General features: G+C 37.6%; 2 protein-coding genes and 1 long non-coding RNA gene across 3 annotated transcripts in view; 2 read left to right on the plus strand and 1 right to left on the minus strand.

Moving 5' to 3' along the window:
- LOC110049729 (solute carrier family 60 member 1-like) overlaps positions 1-649 on the minus strand; it is a 33,260-nt gene extending 32,611 nt beyond the window's left edge. The window contains exon 1 of the mRNA XM_020755541.2: positions 503-649. Coding sequence (XP_020611200.2) covers positions 503-516 — 14 coding nt within the window. The 5' untranslated portion in view covers positions 517-649. The remainder of the gene's footprint in view (positions 1-502) is intronic.
- A 2,465-nt stretch (positions 650-3,114) lies between these two features.
- Positions 3,115-15,990, plus strand: LOC110049756 (short transient receptor potential channel 5-like). The gene is made up of 7 exons (XM_020755580.2): positions 3,115-4,324; positions 7,699-8,492; positions 9,291-9,486; positions 10,430-10,615; positions 12,300-12,362; positions 13,102-13,314; positions 14,012-15,990. Exons 1-7 carry the CDS (start codon positions 3,485-3,487, stop codon positions 14,063-14,065), a joined length of 2,346 nt encoding a protein of 781 aa, XP_020611239.2. The 5' UTR covers positions 3,115-3,484; the 3' UTR covers positions 14,066-15,990.
- A 1,068-nt stretch (positions 15,991-17,058) lies between these two features.
- LOC149101431 (uncharacterized) overlaps positions 17,059-19,193 on the plus strand; it is a 65,089-nt gene continuing 62,954 nt past the window's right edge. Inside the window, exon 1 of the long non-coding RNA XR_016203054.1 lies at positions 17,059-17,382. This is a non-coding gene — a long non-coding RNA (uncharacterized LOC149101431). The remainder of the gene's footprint in view (positions 17,383-19,193) is intronic.

The raw sequence follows: 19,193 nt of genomic DNA on the forward strand, positions 1-19,193 counted from the left end.
TTAAAACTTCTTTTCAGATATTTGCATCGCATTTTTGAATTTTCCCAAACACGGTTTACGCTTTCAGGTTCGTAGCTTTTAAAAGACAAGCCAAGACAATTACCTCAGTCCTCTTTTCACTTTTGTTGTTTATAGTTATCATAACACTTAAAAAACCTGGGAAGAGAATTTAACCATAGACACTGCGTCAGTCATAACTTTTCATGGACATCGCCTCTTTGTGGCCAAGACCCTGGCTTTATTTACTCATTACTGACAAATGAACTTTTGAGCAAGGTGTAGACGGCTTTCTAACCCACTGCTCTTATTTAAGTTGGACCAGATAATTGAATTTCGTGGAACCTTCATTCATCTAAAACCTTTTTGTGCCGTCGAGTGCTTTCTGCCGAAAATAATGCGACTAAAACTCTAGCACTTTAAAAATTTCTGTCCCTGTTAATTATGGCTTTATATTTTATTGTAATTATGAATCCATTTTTAAATATTTTATAATGTTATTTACCTGACTCTCGTCATTAGTGGAACGCGTGGGTCGACAACTCACGGAAATAGTCCCCATCGCATGCAACTTTTTTTAAGTGATCACTTTGTTCAGACATTATGTCTCTCTTTCCCAGCTGAGTCGATGCTCTTCCAAAAAACTAATTTAGTCGAGGTCTTGCTGACGCTGTGCCAGCTTGAGTAAATTTTCTGTTTATTCTGTGTAAATAACCTGTCAGATTTGAGTTATCCTGAATTTTCTGCTAATTATTCCCACGAACTCTGCGACACACGTAAGCAGAGTGGAAACGTCAGAGGTCGTTGCCAAGCAACGTTAAATTTTTTATAGTTACACGGACTGGGCTTATTCCGCTGATCACTATAATGCCGTTTAATGGAATTGAAACAGCTGAAGGATAAACAAACCATAGTTAGCAGTTAGCGATATTTTTCCAAAAACTGGGAACAGAATTTGAAAAAGTATGTCCAAAATCTTCAATGTCGTGCATGTGTTCCTCATAATATTAAACAACAACCTGAGTGCAATAGTATAGCACTTTTTAACAAATGAATGCATGAACCATTATTTTTACGTTTCAACTGAAACTGATGTAAGTATGCTTCTGGACTTTTGACTTTCGAAGTCTTTTTGACGTATATATGATAGTGCCAGCTCAACTCTCCCTACCCAAATGTGTGGTAATGTATTAATATTGTAAGGAGAAATCCACGGCTGATCGTTCTTAGAATGTGATTTGTACCTAAGAATTTCTAAGGACAATTGAGGGCTGTACACTGTACTAGTATTATTATAACTATCAGAGATATTATTAGCATGGATTAAGAAAAGACCTGAAAAGAAAAAAACAACATACAAAAAATAAAATAATAATAATAAGAAATTAAAATAAACTAAACAGAAGCCTCTTCTGTCTCAAAAAGAACGTTTGTATAACCTACTATTTCTTCTATACTACATGTCATTTTTTATCAAAATTTGTAATTTTGCATTTTTTTAAATAGATAGTTAAATAGATATTTTAATATCATTTAGTTTTCTTTGTAAATTTTATGTTATACACGGCTCCACAAGCCTGTAGCTTTAAATTTTTACGGTGTATAAATGAAGTTTTATAGTGATAATGATGATGATGATGATGATGATGATGATGTTGTTTTCGGGATGCTTAATCTCAGTTCTCATTTATTACATTGGTGATTTATTCTCTTAGTTATTGGCTATGCAGAATCGCTTTCACGATCAGTTAACATTTTGTTTTGACTGATATTTTACTGCTATCATTGGGTTCAAGCCTGCTGGAGCGCACCTTCTGTCAGCTTACACAAAATATTTGGTCTTTTCATCGGTATCAGTAAATGAACCAAGGCGTGCTGATTATAAACCGACTTCCTAATTAAGACTAACCTATATCGTTAACCCTAATTTGCTAGTTTTTTGTTAGTATTATTCGCATCGCGTGGGTGAGTAAAATCGCTTCTAAAAGGTCACTGTGGAACTTGTTAAAAACGTGATCTTTATTTCAAAGATGTTCCGGAAAAAGTAATGCATTAAAACGGCAGGACACGTAGAATTCGAAACAAGAATTATCGATAACATCAACTTCGAGTATAATAACACAAGGTACGCCTGTAGTGCTGAATACTGTATTGCAAACATCCCACAAACATTACGAAACTGAAAATAGCTATGAGTGACAATCTTTAGAAACAGTGAAGAGAATCTATCGCCTTGTCCTCTCGCTTTCTCTTTAAGATTTACCCAAAAGGGAATATACGTATTTTAAAATCTTTACATTGATAAAGATCAGTCGCTCTTAATAGCGCAGGTCTTGAACAGGAAAAAAGTTTCCGTTCGCTATCAGCCTCACGCATTTGGTATACTAATTTAAATTCTTTATAAATTAATCTATATTGAACTCAGCATGGCTAAATTTAAAAAACGGCAGCTGCTAAAGGCACTGTTTTTACTTTTTATATAAGAAAACCTTGCTTACGCTATTCAGATCAAAGAGACCCGGGTCACTAATACACTGTTTTTTTCGGAACTATTTGGAAAATTTGACTTATCACCGTACAGTAATAAGAGGATTCTGCTTTCCTCATATCACAGGTAAAACCGACATTGCAGATTTTGTTTTCTATTTGTCTCAGAACGCGACCATACAACCATGTTTCGTTGTTATGTTCGACGTTAAACATTGATAGATATCGATAAATTTGACAATGACTGATGCATATGCCAACTGAATATTTTAGCCATAAATTGGTCAACGGTGGATTAAGCATAATTTCTAATATAAATGACAAAATTGATATAGCACAAAACCGCACCTCGTCTAAACTCCCGGTGGATAAAACTAACACCATCTCATTCAATTTGGCCATTTTTTACTTTGAGGAAAACAATATTTCTATGCTGAAAAATTAGGCGTAGTAAGAGAGAGTTCTCAGCTTATTATTATTATAATGAAAACAAGACTCAACGGATCACGGCTAAAAACCTAAGGTACGTGTTGGCGGGAAAAATCATTTGCGGAAGCAGAAAGCCATTTGAACGCACAGTTCCTCCAATGACCAAGTCCTATTCCTTATTTAGCATTCAAAACTGTTAAATGTCTCATAAACATTGTGAGTTACAACCTGTCAATAACAGATTTCAGCCAAATGTTATTATAAACGTGCGCCTCTGACAATTAATATTATTCCGTTCAAAAATCGACTTGCTAATGATGATACGATGGAAAACGATTTTCGCCTCAGAATGTCGACCTTTTACTCCACAGTGTTTCTCTGTTTGCCCTGAACGCTTTTATAAAGGCAACTAACGACCGATGCGATACGTCCTTGGCTTGGCGCCCATATCTACCGGGGAATACGATTGTGTATTTCACCTGCGGTTGCGTGGACAATGACGTTATTTGAGTGAACGGATGGAAATGCAGTCAAATGGTATAGTTGGAAAGATTGCGCGGCGCAGTTGAGTATGAGTAAACACAGCAAAGATGGTTTCGTTCGTCCTCTCTGGCTGACAGATCCACCGATTGAAGGACAGGAATCGTTTTTTGAAGGTGTTCCGATGGCGGAGCTCAGCTTAACATCCGTAACGACATCAGATCAGAATCGACCGAGTTTTAGATCCTTAATACATAAAGTCAACGAGCCAAGAGAGACAAACGGCTTTATGCTGAATCATGAAAGTAAACTGGAGGAATCGTTGTTAAAGGCTGTTCAAGAGGAAAACCTTGAAGTTGTCGAGGTTCTGATCGATCATTATCTACAGTTGTTTAATTTGGAAGAGTTATACGAGAATTCATCCTCTGTCTCCCAAGCGACTCCACAGTCCTCGCGCAAGATACCGGTTAATTTTCTTCCGCTTGTTGTTGCTGCGCACTTGGGTAACTATGACGTTCTGAAACTGTTTATTTCCAAAGGGTTCAAGTTGGAAAGGCCACACGATGTTCTCTGTAAATGCGAACAATGCCAGGAAGATTACTTCAGACAATCTCAAAAAAGACTTGATATCTACAGAGCTATGGCAAATCCAATGTGGATTTCCTTAACAGGAAGCGATCCGTTTATTACCGCTTTTAAACTGAGCAAGGATTTAAAATCCTCTGCCAAACAGGAGGACGAATTTGAGAAAGACTATCTTGCCCTGTCGCTTCAATGCAGTCAGTTTGCGCTTGGACTTTTAGACGAATGTAAAAGCTCTAAGGAGCAGACCACAGTTCTGAACTTCCCTGGGAGTGATGCCTCCGAGGACGAATTTTGGGACGAAGCATTGGGGCTGGTTCACAGCGCAATTGCCTACGGACAGAAAGAGGTAAGGAGAGAATTTTATATAATGAAATTAGCTCTCACTGAGTTTGCCTGAACAGGTATGTTGGCAAAAACAGCAGAAGTTATGTTTTCCTTTAGGCGAATTTTTATTGTTTACAAAATGTGTTTTATCTTTGCGTTATTTAATCAACTTCTCGCAGGTACCTCAGTTTACCGGCAAATGCCCTCAACTCGGCTTAGATTTAGGTCAAGATTTTATTGAGCTGCTTTATTTCGGTCGGTCTAATATTAGCTTCAGTATTCCGGCTGGCAGAAGGGATAAATGTGTATGGTATTGGTAGGCGATGATATTTCCCCTTGTGAATTTGCATACAACAATTACCCATCGTTTCGTACTTAGCGGGTATCACACAAACCCTGACATGTATGCTTTGAAGCACAAAATCCATCTGTAAACTTGTTTGAAATGTCTTTCACTTCAAACCAAAAAAAAAGAACATTATTATTTTTAGATTATTCAAGTTGTGTTAATCGAAAAGCAAATCACAACTTGGAAAGGTGTATGAAATACAAAAACATCTCTTTACGGAGATTTTTTGCTCGTTCTTTTCTGGTTCAATTTCACTTGTTTCACCAGGGAAGGTGGCGTTAAAAATCACGAAAAATGTTATTGGGAATTTATCGTAATATTTTGTTGTCGGGAAAATTCGTTAACATTCGGCGGAATAGTAAAGGAACATTTCCTGACAGAATAAGGCGCAAATCTTGTCTCGGTGAAAGTGAATAAGCTACACCTAGAAATTAACAGTGTTTGTATAGTACAGTCAAGTGTTAACGCAAATTGGTATTAGCAACTGGTTTGCGGCATATGCCGAACAAAGTACACAAAACTCAAACTATGGGCAACCGACAAGTGGAAAATCAAGACAGGGTTATGTTGCAACCTTAGTGGAAATATATAGTTTGCAGTGGAAATTCAAGAGAAAGAACTCGTGTAAGATTTAATATTCGATCGACAATGATATCCCGCGAGGTTCCGTCAGGTTAAAGATGGCGCGCGCGTCAAGCCGCTTATCTTCAGTACATGAATTGGAAAGCAGGTGTCATCATTGCGTGCATGCTGCAATTGAAATTTCTTCTTGTCTGTATGAACGCAATAAACATTATTCTTCTCAAAAGAAACTGAGTCTTGACTCGCGCATGGTTTTATAAATAGCTTTTAGTAAACCAATGTCGCTAATTATGGTTTAAAATGTTAACGCTGTAAATGATAAATTTGTCGCTTGGGAAACAAAAAAGGAACTGCAACGCTATAGGCGATTATCAAGAGACGGGTGAACTAAAATGATAAAAAGTCATTAATATTTATGTTGTATTTTTCTCAGCATCCTCCAATATTTCTTTTATAATTGAAAACTTGAAAAAATGACAGGATGCTACGACAGATTTCCACACACAAAACCCTTGAACTGAAACAGCCGTTATTTCAGACGAGTTTTATTTTTAAAATCACGAAGCAGCCTTCTTTTTTACTGAAATGTTTAGCAGGTATTTAGATAAATTATTGTTGTCTTGAATTAAAGAAGAGCCTGACTTAACTCTCACAATTGTGTCACCGAATTGCATCAAACATTGAGCGATTCTTGTTTCATGCATATGTCAACCTCTCTTATAGTTGCTCTTCAAATGATGGACGTACAGCGGAAAATCCGCCAACGTAATATTGTTTCTGTAGATCCATATACATCACTTTTGTTCATCTTGCCGGACTTCATTATCATCGAAATAGAATCCTGCAGAGTCGCTAAAAAATTCCCGAAAATAAATAAGACATGTTGTCTTCGAAAAAAATTATTCGTGGTTTCTTACGAAATATTTTTTACCAAACCGAAGCCTTCACCATTAAGAGACGTTAGCAAAGTTTTGGCCATAATAAAGGAAATTATTCTTATTATTCACTTTCGAGAACTTTATTTAACATAACTAAATACCTGTGTAAATATGGCTTGAAGACGGCCACTTTCATTTCAAAATTCTTTTATGATTTTTTTTCACGATGTTAGTTAAAATTTTCATTCAAAATAATGAACAGTAATGATCTTTAACCACGATATACTTCTGTATTAGGTAGAAATATTACTCCTCTTTAATCACTGGAAATAATATGGATAAGCTTTAATTTATCAAGACATCTGCTTTGTTTTCCTCACGTTAAAGCACGGTAATTCATCTGTGAAAAATACACATGTTTTAACTGAGGTTGATGTGTTCGACCAAATCGACTGAATTCGAGTTAGTAAGTAGATTATGAAAATTGTCAGTTGAGGCTAACCATTCTGTCGTTAGGTTAAACGGCGTTTGTATCATGACTGATAATGGTTATCCAAAGCTTATTGAACAAATTAGTTCTATGGCTGCAATAACCCCAAGGTTTCTTTTTATCAATCATTTTAGTTGTTAGATGAAAATTTCTACGGCGGTAGATGAGCCCAGAAAAAACTCCAAAAGGTTCCACTTTTTTTCAGAATTTTAAAGGAATATATAAATGCATCACATGTCAGATTTATTACTATTGCTAGCTTTCAACATCAGTTTTAATATTTTTTAAGTTTTAAGTATTAATCTTGTCGGCAAGTTTCCCTTTATCAGTTCTTCCGGTCAGATTCTTGGCATGGGTCCGTGAGAAGTTGTTGATTATAGCGATGAATTCATCATTCTATAGAGAACGTTTTTGAAATTCTAAATTTCTTGGATTTCCTCAGCAGTTAGTCACCGCCTCCAATTTTTTTTTGTAAAAAATTAGCTCGATGAACATATGTTTAACGCCCAGTTTGAAAAAACTAAGTAATACCCGGTGATTGCCATGCATCTCTTTTCCGTCATTTATTATTTATTTATTCTTGCATAATATCGACCACGGGTGCTTCAACAACGCTGTTGCCGAAAAGGGTAAAGAAAAATTACAAAAATAAAAATATCCATTTTTGTGCAACAGCACTTTTAATGTTTAGTTGCCTGGTTTTCTCATGATTTAAGTTTTAACCGGAGAATATACCACACTTAAAATCGGTTTGACATCAGTTCTCGTCTTTTTCGTACTTGGGATGGTGACGCCCTTCTTCAAAGGAATTATTTTCTCTGCTACAGCGTTTCAGCCAGGAACGTTTACTAACTATTTGCAAATATCATTAATATAATAACCTTAACTTGGTTTACGCACATCAATTCTTGTAAAAATTATCAGTGTGCGGAGCAAATAAGGGTTGTCAAAAGTAATTACGTAACAATTTTTTCATCGAAAAGACTGCTTGCTCACAGCCTAAATTAAACTAAAACAAACTTTACCATAGGGCAGTTATTTTTAAAATTAATTTAAGATATTTAACTTTGTTTTTTTTTGTAATAAATTTGTTTCAGTTTGTCGCTCATCCATTCTGTCAACACCTTGTCATGAGCTGTGTGTTCAGTGGTGTTCCATTCTGGCGCACGCGTGGGATTGCGTTCCGAATATTATACGTCTTAACCCAAGTGCTCATCTATCCAGTTATGGCTTTCCTCTACTTCTTCTTTCCGTTCTTAGAACTAAGCCGTAAAATTAAAAGACCATTCGTAAAGTTCATCAACCACACGGCTTCTTTTGTGATTTTTCTGTCTCTACTCGCAGCTTCCTCGCACGAGAAATTCGACATTCGTTTCGGCAAAGTACCATCCGCACTGGAGTGGATCATCTTAATGTGGATTCTCGGAATAGCTTGGGGAGAGTGCAAACAGGTATGGCACGATGGAGTACTGAGATACTTGTCCAGTGGATGGAACTGGATGGATATCGGAATGATTGTTCTTATTCTCGGTGCGTACATCGTGTGGTTTGGACGAGCCATTGCAGACCGTTTCACGCTCATAGACCGCACAGTTGACCAACTGCTGCTAAGTGCAGCGGATGGTTTGTACGCCATAGGCGTGATCGCCAGTTTTTTTCGGTTGGTGTACCTTTGTCAAATCAGCCGGTACCTAGGACTTCTCCAACTGAGCTTAAGTCGAATGGTGCGTGTCATATTTCAGTTTGCGTTCATCAGTGTGGTGATGCTGATATCCTTTTCTGTGGGTATGACCATGTTGTATTCCTCGTCGTTTGAAGCGTATGGTTATGAAAGACCACAGAGAAACACGACAGATGTAATACACAGTCTTATAAGCAAGGGATATCACAGGTGAGACGTGTTTTACAGGACCCTGTTGGTTGAATAACAATTCATACCGTCGATCCCCTATATCTATTAAGCGGCCACCCTCGGGGAAATGCAAGGTGGCCGCTCAATAACGGTTGGTGTACCTTGAATATTTTCACCATCGGGTTAATTTTTTAGTGAACATGGAGTCGCTTCAAGACAGCCACGATAAACGTGTGTCTGAATGATTTTATTACTCGTCAACTTCTATTTCGGACGTTTATCTGCCATCGCCTTTTCCATAACAAAGTTTTTAAATTTTGGGGGGCTGTTTAAAAGGGGTAAAGACAATAGAAAAACCCTCATCGGACGACCAAAAGGTGGCTGCGGCCGCTTATATAGAGGTGGCCGGTTAATAAGGGTTTTATTTACAGTATTTTACTGACAATAATTTCGGAACTGATAACTGGCCGCTTAAGAAGGGGTGGCCGCTTAATAGAGGTTGGACTGCACTATATATAATCCAGGATTTCAAGGCTATTACACCCCACCCTAGATAGGACTCCAGTACATCACATGTTAAACCACCCCTCCCCGTCATGTGTTTAAGGTACGATGCTCCCTAACGTGTCAATGATACCGATTTATATTCTAAAGATTACCGTGCACCTTTAGAGGCAATCGGGGGGTGGGGAGGGGGTAAATTTTTTGGGGTTTTTCTTTTTCCCACCCCATCTTCAATCCCCCTTCCCTGACCAGTTTATTTCTCTCCCGAGACTGCTCTCAATTTGAATTGTACATCGCTGGCTTTATCTCTATTTTGTATTGTGTGTGTTACAGTCTGATTACAACCATGGTGACGCTTATGTGGGCCAGTTTAGACATGGTCACACTTGATAGTCTCCAAGTTTTCAAAGATCAAAGTCTGATTCAGATCTGGACTGCATCTTTGTTTACTCTCTATCACGCTGCTTCACTCATTGTTCTTCTCAACATGTTAATCGCAATGATGAGCAACTCGTACCAACGAGTAGAGGTATGTAAAAACGATCTGAGATCAGGGCAAAATCTATACATATCAAAAGTGCGTACCAATTCTTGAAAACAAACAATAGCTCCCACAGCGACTATTCTCTGGGACAATATTCCCACTCGCCTTAAAGATCTTAATGCCTTCAACTTCTCTAAACAACTGAAATTGTATATACTGTCTGAACAACATTCTGAAAACTCGTGATTGATTTTCTCCATTTTATTATACATGTATACGTCTCTTCTCTTAAAATCTTAACAATACTGTATTCTCTCGATGTCTATATAGAAACCTTACAATTACTGGAGACTGGCTAGAAAACGTTCGGGTTGCTTCAGTTCCAGACTCAACTGTACTTTATTTTACTGTCCTGCCGTTTATATATATATATTTTTTTGTAAAAATGTTTGAGTGAACAAGGTTGTTATTGTTGTTGAGAGAAATTATCAGTACACTTAGTAAGAGCACGGTAATTGATTGCAGGTATAAGTAATGGATAAATAAAAACGAGGCCATATTGGTATACCCCAAAACGTCCTATTACCAAACAATAGTTGCAGGGCGAAAGACTTTAAAGTGGGGCCTCCGGTGTCCTGCACCACTCGACATACACAAGACATACACTTACGTTTCAACCTGGGCGATCAACCACGCAGAAGAACAGGAACGATTTTCCTTTTCTTGTGCTCTCGCTAACGCATGTGTTTTTGCGTTGATCAAAACGTATAGGCTTTTAGTCCGTGTAGACCGCCCTGTGTTCTAAGTATTTTTGTCTGACGGTCGTTTGAAAATCATAAGACCCCTATGCCTACGTCGATTGGGTAAGCCAGCTTTATAACAGTGTAAAAAAAGCAAATTATTTCATAGCCAATTCAAGTAACTTTGCGTCTATAATGTACGACTCGATCCACAAGAGGTATTTATTTTTTCTGTTCTTTTTCCTCAGGACAATATAGAAACAGAGTATAAGTTTGCTCGAGCCCAGCTATGGGCTGATTACATTGGAGATGGTGTTGCTACTCTCCCTCCCCCCCTGAATCTCATTCCCTCTCCAAAAAGCCTGGTACGCTGGGCCTGTAAACTAACAAACCGATGTTTTGGAGTTCCTAAAAAGTTGCCTTGCTGCACTAATGTAAGTAGATATTGATCAAAAATCGGCAAAAAATACAATGAAATATAAATATTAACTGTCAATTTAGAGCGGTTTTCAATTAAGTGTCCAAAGTAATCAGACAACTATTTTGGTTTTGGTTTTAGTACGATTTGAGATTGGCTGAGTATTTGGTAAGTAAATGGTTTCATTTTGCCACAATAGATGAAAACCGCTCTATACTTGGTCAGTTGACAGTTATCAGTGATAGTCTGGTAACTTATCTCATGACAGTAAGGATGTCGAGGCCGACACAAGACTCGCCAGTGAAATTTTCACGTAGGGGCCAAACCACCCCCCTAATGTTTCATGAAGGCTATATTTGCTTGGTTTATATATTTCTGAACCAAGTTTGGCAGATGAGCTTTCTTTGTTCTCCAGTTTATTTTAATTTGGAAGTTGTGACAAAACGTCAGATTATGACATCTTAATTGATGACGTCACCAAAACGTGCTATAATTTTTCGTAAAATCTGATAAAAAGATTATGTCATTGGAAAGGCCTTGACTTGAGGAGTAAAATGCCGGAAACCGTTTTCTGCTATGATGATTATTTTTCGAGATATGGTAAGTTAAATATTTTGTTGTTGTCCCCCCCGGAATTTGCTTAACCATACTGTCCTTCTCAATTCAGTCTCTCTGGTTTATTTTTTTCAGTTTTATTCTAGGAAGGCTAATAATCTAGAGAAATAGAAAGCTTGATGTTGTCAAAAATCGTATGGTTTTAGAAATTTGATTTTCGGCTTTGTTAGGATGGTATTAACAGTAAAAAACGGGTGACGTCACAGGTTATGACGTAACAAAACTAAGTTTAACGCAATAACACTAGAGGGATAATTTTTTATTCCGATTTTCTTCTTTATTTTTGCTTTAGTCATCTGGCACATCACATGTGCAACATGGCTGCATTTGCTGGAACAAAATTACGGCTCCGATTTGGGGAATTTTCTCAAGGGGGGGACCCCATATTTTGGAGAGTTATTTTTCATATATAAAAATGCCATATTTCATTTAATTTTTGTGATATGGACAAAATTTTTTCAGGGTTCAACTCCCCTTGATGTGCTCTTTCGAACACATTGTAAAAAATATGCATATTAAAAACTTCAAAAGTTGCAAAAAACATGACGTCATCACTGTGACGTCACAACTTTGACATTTACTGGCATTTTTCACGTAAAAATAATTGGCAATAGGTCTCCTGCTCATCTGCCAAGTTTGGTGTAGAAAGAGTCAATACTTTTTAAGTAATGCGAAATAATGTGAAATACCCAAGAACTGACGAAACATCTGGGGGGTGGTTTGGCCCCTACGTGAAACCACTAATATAGAAAGAATTAATTAATTTTGAGTCTTTTTGTAAGATGTTGAAATGATCGACCATTGATTTGTTGAAGTCGAGGTATGACACCATTTTCAGTAACAATTTCAGGCCACTCGCGTCAGTGAGAAAGTTGAGTTAGAGATACACTATTTCGTCGTAAACACTGAGGCTTGTTATACGTAAAACTTTCGTCCGTTACGTTAAGGGCGTTGAGATCGAGAAAGTGGACCCACTTGTCTCTTGGCTGATAAAAAAATGGCCGTTTTAATATTGTTTTACGCTCACCCAGACTATTCCAAAACGGGGAGCAATCATGGATAACAATACTTTTTCCTTTATACAGGGGCAGTTCCGTGTTTATCAACACGGTAGCATGGATGTGGAACAAAAGAAACAAAACTACCAGGTAGATAACAACAGTGCTCAGAATCTCATTTCTCATTAACACATTAATGCTTTTTCCAACAGACAAGAGATAAGAATCTAGAAATCCATCTTCTAAGCAGATGTTGCCTTTATGAACCACCATATGTTCAGAAAAATCACTGAAACGTTTTTAGATTAACAAAAAAACAGTATCGAAAAGTAAAAAAGTAAAAGGGTAAACAAGAAAAGCTGATGGACAAACAATTTTCCCTCGCCTTGTTTACTCTTCCTCTCCTCTTTACTCCCCCTTATGATGTCTCTCTAGAGCCGCTCTAATTTCTACTTTCCTCTTACTTAATCCCCCATTGCACCCACCATTACTCCCACCCCATACTTACCTCCCCCTGTTACTTACCTCCCCTGTCACTTCCCCTCTAACTCCCCTCCTATTTCCATCGCCTAACCGCCTTAGTCTGATTTTCCTTTTTAAATTCCCCACCTTTACTTTATTACAGGAATTATTTTTTTTAGCGTTCCTACTATGAATTGAACTCACGACCTTCCGCCCTGAAAACAACCGCCTTAACCACTACACCACACACTGTACGCTGCTGAAAGAACACCACTTTTTATTCGGTTTTATAACTTATTAGTCCCAGGCTTACCTCGGTCAAATGTCCAAATACGTTTTAAGAACCTCTTACACGAGGAAAGCGCATGTACAGCTCTGATTACGGCTGAGAACGTTAACAACAAAAATTTATCTCTTTTTATTAAAGAGTGTAGTCCGTGAGCTTATCAGTCGCTATTGGTCCAGACGTCGACGCCAGAAAAACCCGTCAGAAAGTGTCAGTCCCGATCAGGTGGCTGCTATACGGGCGGTAAAAGACGAGGTGGCAGACATGTTGAGCGAGATAAGAAATATTCTGAAAACAAACAAGCGAAGCAGAAGTCGAGAACGGATTCTTAGATCCGAGGAAATCGCTATAGAGGTAAATGCTAGTCCTTGAAATTATCAAGCGGTATTATTTTGTTTTATTTTATTTTATCATACTAATGGAAGTTTGAAAAATAAATCGATAAAGAAGTACTTTACAGTACCTTTTATATCAACCTTTACATCATGCTATAGAAAATACAGCTAATCACAATGCCGGAAAGCCGTTGTATATACTCGAAGAAATCGACGGTTTTGCATCCAACCTTCCCATCACGTGCTGCACTGATAAATATTGTGTTGAAAACTGTATTTTCTATGACATGCTATAAAATAGTTATGCAACTCTCTCTCGTGGTTTATAACATGCAATTTCCCCGGCTTGTCACTTTTATTTTCTAAAGGCTTGCGTGTATACCGGGAAATACAAGTGACTCGTGTGATATTCCATGGTATACCATTTGAAAACGTTGCATAACTAGACTGGCTACAAAAAGAAATAAAAAATACAGGACTATTTAAATCATACATTGAAGACTCTTAACGTGGGTTTACTTAATGGAAAAACAAAACGCAAGTTATCTACATTGTCCGAATACGGCTGAAAATGGACATGGATAAAAATTTCGTCGGAGTGTAACCAAAATTACATGTTGTAAATGAGTTTTAAACGGAGACAGACAATAATGGTAGAGCACTGAATTAGCTTAAAACAAACTGCGTACTAAACTATATTTTCTTCTCTGTTTTAGACTGGAGAGTCTTCAAAAACAAACGGAAATCACAATCATTCGTTTGAGCTTTGACCAAGATATCTATGATTTTGATACTGTACAGTTCTGTGAATAGCATCACTCCGGTGGTGCTTTGGAAATTGATAATATTTATTAGAAAACAACAATGAAAGTTATAAAAATACCGTAAAATACTTAGAGGAAATTTCAAATTAGCCTTTTTGATTGCATGCTTGTTAAACAGTCAATAGAAAAGTGTTTGCAAATGTAAGATAGAAAGCTAGAAAACTACTTAAGTTCTGGACGAGCAACGGAGAATTATCCCTCTCCGGCGTAAGGGAGTTTGTAACGTTATAACTGTTTCTCCGAGAAGATGTGTTTGAGTCTGTTGCTATTTCGGTTCATTACGTAACCTTTGAGAGAACAAAAATAGCTAAGGTGTTATTCAGTCCTTTTCGTTACCAGTAAACTCACTCATGTCTGCTGGTTGTTTGATCTGCACATGTACAGCGGTCAAACGCAAAAGTCCAACTCCCCTTCCGGTTTCCCTTGTCTCGAAGTTTGTAAGTTTATGAAGCCAAAACGGGAAAGACTTTTATAAGAAAATGTGATAAATATTGCAGGGTAAACCGTCTCAACTTAAGAGCCAATAGACTGTGTGGTCAACATTTATTATTTTGTTATGCACATACAGCAAACAAAAACGTTTTTCTTTTGTCGCGTACACGCGTGTACCGCGCGTTTACCGCGCGTGTGCATTACGATTGACCACTTTGGATGTTAGATCAGTTTCAAACTGCAAAACTTCAACAACGAGCATGGCTTATCCGATAGCTAGTGATATTTGTAGCTCCTTATAGAAAATTTACCATAAGTTGAATTGCATTCCAAAGGGATTTTTGGTAACGTTTTACAATGACAAATTGACCCAAATAGCCTTTTAGAATATTTTTGTAGGGAATGTAATTTTTTTTTCATAATAATGAAAGATAGTCTGGGAACATCAGCAAGCCGCAGCTACATTTTCAACTCCTAGGTAATTAGATGTTGTAGAAATTTTCTTAAAGTGACCTTCTTGCCGACAAATTGTTATGAATAGGATACAAGACTGTGGCGAAATTGTTGGTATTCCTGTGTTCCCTTAGATGGCGGCAAAGTCACCAGTTTGCTCGACAAACTTTCTTCTTTATTATCGTTTGCAGAACATAAGCTTTATTACTCTGATTGATTTTCCTAACTCTTGTGTTTAAACCTGTCGCCTGAGATCGCGAGAAAGTAAAATACTGTGGAATACTGGTATGGATATCATCCGGGGTTGGAGGACTGGGCTCCAACCATTTCTTTGTTATATATGTAATTGTATTTAGGCTTAAAGGAGCGACGTCACGATTTGCACATCTTGAAAAGTTGAGCCTAAATTTTTCAAGTTCGTCGTTTGTAATCCGTGTTAATCTTCTCCATCCTTACTGAACCAATCCTTGTTCCTTTATGTTTTCATATTATCTCTTGTGTTTTTCTATCTTAGTAAAGTATTATTTTCAGGTGTCCTTCATTTAAAGGTCATTTTGTCAATAGTCAAAATAGCTCAAAATACCGTGACTGACCTCCTTCAATTTGCGTCTAATAGCAGATATTTTGTAACATAACAATCTTTTTCCTGATAATGTTATGTATGTATGTAAGTAGGTACGTACGTTTGTTTTATGAAAAGTTATTTATTATGGTCTATACTCACTATGCATTCTTTCACTTACTGTTATTGGCAACATTAGATATATACCTTGCCTTCACTTATAATTTGTTGAACACTACAAAATATTTCAAACGTGCCGATCGCTTCCTAATACCCAAGTATCGCGCAAAAAGTGTCAACAGGTGTTCACTTTCTTTAATGCTGTGGACAGAAATTTCAATTTGTGTAAACTATCTTTAACAACTGCATCAGAAAAAGTGAGCTTACATCTCAAAATACAAAAAAATAAAATATTTCAAACATACCAATCGCTTTCTAATACTCAAGTATTGCCTAAAAAGTGTCAACAGGTGTTCACTTTCTTTAATGCTGTGGACAGAAATTTCAATTTGTGTAAACTATCTTTAACAACTGCATCAGAAAAAGTGAGCTTACATCTCAAAATACAAAAATATAAAATATTTCAAACATACCGATCGCTCTCTAATACTCAAGTATTGCACAAAAAGTGTCAACAGGTATTCACTTTCTTTAATACTGTGGACAGAAATTTCAATTTGTGTAAACTATCTTTAACAACTACGTCAGAAAAAGTGAGCTTACATCTCAAAATACAAAACTATAAAATATTTCAAACATACCGATCGCTTTCTAATACTCAAGTATTGCCTAAAAAGTGTCAACAGGTGTTCACTTTCTTTAATACTGTGGACAGAAATTTCAATTTGTGTAAACTATCTTTAACAACTGCATCAGAAAAAGTGAGCTTACATCTCAAAATATAAAAATATGAAATATTTCAAACATGCCAGTCGCTTTCTGATACTCAAGTATTGCGTAAAAAGTGTCAACGGGTGTTCACTTTCTTTAATACTGCGGACAGAAATTTCAATTTGTGTAAACTATCCTTAACAACTGCGTCAGAAAAAGTGAGCTTACATCTCAAAATATAAAAATATGAAATATTTCGAACATGCCGATCGCTTTTTAATACTCAGTATTGCCTAAAAAGTGTCAACGGGTGTTCACTTTCTTTAATGCTGTGGACAGAGATTTCAATTTGTGTAAACTATCTTTAACAACTGCGTCAGAAAAAAGTGAGCTTACATCTCAAAATACAAAAATATAAAATATTTCAAACATGCCGATTGCTTCCTAATACTCAAGTATTGCCTAAAAAGTGTCAACAGGTGTTCACTTTCTTTAATACTGTGGACAGAAATTTCAATTTGTGTATACTATCTTTAACAACTGCGTCACAAAAAGTGAGCTTACATCAGCTATCTACAAAGCTGCGCGCAATCGAGTACTTGCGACACTTCACGCAATCGTCTACAACATGGCGAACAGCAATTTTCTCTTTTACCGACCATCTGCGACGACGTGCGTGACAACAACTTTAACTATCACATCTCCGTAAGGTTGGGTACAGCATTCGAAACGTGTGTTTACCATCTAGAACATTGCGCGCAATAATTTTCAGTTGTATTATTTATTTGCGCGGTGTCCTCATGGTTAGTGCGCTCGTTTCCGGATCGAGCGGTATGGATTTGAGCCCTTGCCAGAGACATTGTGCTGTGTTCTTGGGCAAGACACCTTGCTCTCAAAGTGGTTTTCTCCACCCAGGTCTATAAATGGGTACCGGCAACCTTAATGCTGGGGGTAACCCTGCGATGGACTAGCATCCCATTCAGGGGTTAGAAACATTCCCAGTCGGTTCAGGCTACAGAAACCGGGATATAAGCTCCGACCTGATGGGCCACTTGGCTTCGTATTCAGACTTAAGCTACTAACCTACCATCTATCTACAGCATTGAGCGCAGCCGTAGCAAAGGGTGTAAATTAACTGCAATATTTTGCGCAACAATTTTAGCTGTGATTGTTATTACTTGCGTTATGACTTGTGTCAACTTCAGTCAAGGTATAAGAGGACTGAGATGATTCCGGGGTTCCGGCGCAAACGAATGACGGACTAACCAATTGTGAAACATTTTGCTTTGCAACACTTACAACTGGAATGAGATGATTGCGATGGGACGTAAGATCGTTATATAAATTCTTACCTTTCGCGCGCACGTTTATCGAGAATGGATCGCGGAGACGAATCAGTTCAACAGCAGATTAAAAAGAGCCATTATAATGAATAGTCTATTAAACTAGCTTGTTCGGTCAGTACTGGAGAATTTTGGTCTTGTTCTCTTATTGCAAGTTTATGAACCCGGTGTATAAACCCGCAAAAAAATAATTCGACCAATATTTCTCTAATACGGACCTCACGCTAGTTTAGTAAGATATATTTATTCTCCCATCATATTTGGTTCTTACTTATGATCTATCCGGGTGTGCCACATTGCGCACGATAGTGCCAAGTACCCGCAACATTCTCAGCGTGTGCTCACTATTTACATTGCTCACGATAATTATGACTTGTGTTAACTTTTTGTAACATTGTGTGCAACAGTTGTAACCTGTGTTGACTACTGTGCCAACGTATGTCGACTGTGTCAACTTGTGTCGACTACTGTGTCAACTTGTGTCGACTACTGTGTCAACCTGTGTCCGCTATTGTGTCAACTTGTGTCCGCTACTGTGTCAATTTGTGTCGACTACTGTGTCAACTTGTGTCGACTACTGTGTCAACCTGTGTCGACTACTGTGTCAACTTGTGTCGACTACTGTGTCAACTTGAGTTGACTACTGTGTCAGCTTGTGTCGACTACTTCTGTCGACTACTGTGTCAACTTGTGTCCACTACTATGTCAGCTCGTGTTGACTACTGTGTCAACTTGAGTTGACTACTGTGTCACAGTTGTGTTCACTATTGTGTCAACTTCTGTCGACTACTGAGTCAACTTGTGTCCACTATTGTGTCAGCTCGTGTCGACTACTGTGTCAACTTGAGTTGACTACTGTGTCAACTTGTGCCGATTCTCTGCAACTCCGCGCATAACAATTACGACTTGTCTCAACTATCTGGAACATTGCGCGAAGCAGTTTTAACTTGTATTGACTATCTGCAACTGACAATCAGTCAACAACCTCGGCGTGTGCTCACTATCTACATTAATGCATTCGATAATGTTAGCTCGTATCAGTTAGTTGCAACACTGAGTGCAATAATTGTAACGTTATAAAATTATATGCAGCTTCTCGAGCGGCAATTTACAAACTTCAGCTATTTCCGTCATTTTTCCTTGTTAAAACCCAGTTTATGGCCTTCAAACGAAACTCTCTAGAATGGTATTTCTTAGTGTAGAGTCACCTAACGGCCAAGGCAGCGGTTACAGTCGTTCTGTTTAAGTGTGGTTGGAAACCAGCCTTGTCTTTCCCCCTTCCCCTATGTTACGAAAAATTGTCTAAGTCAATTTCTAGAACAATCTAGAACCGGAAGTCATTCAGCCGTGACCAATTTGTATAAGAACATTCCAGAACATTCTGATCCTTATGTAATTACTCAGATTAGAAACTGTGTCAAACTACTAAATTTAGTTCCAAATAGAAGTTTCT

Source organism: Orbicella faveolata, unplaced genomic scaffold (genome assembly GCF_042242905.1).
Source record: "Orbicella faveolata isolate gen_17 unplaced genomic scaffold, um_ofav_v1 contig_4, whole genome shotgun sequence".
NCBI lineage: Eukaryota > Metazoa > Cnidaria > Anthozoa > Scleractinia > Merulinidae > Orbicella > Orbicella faveolata.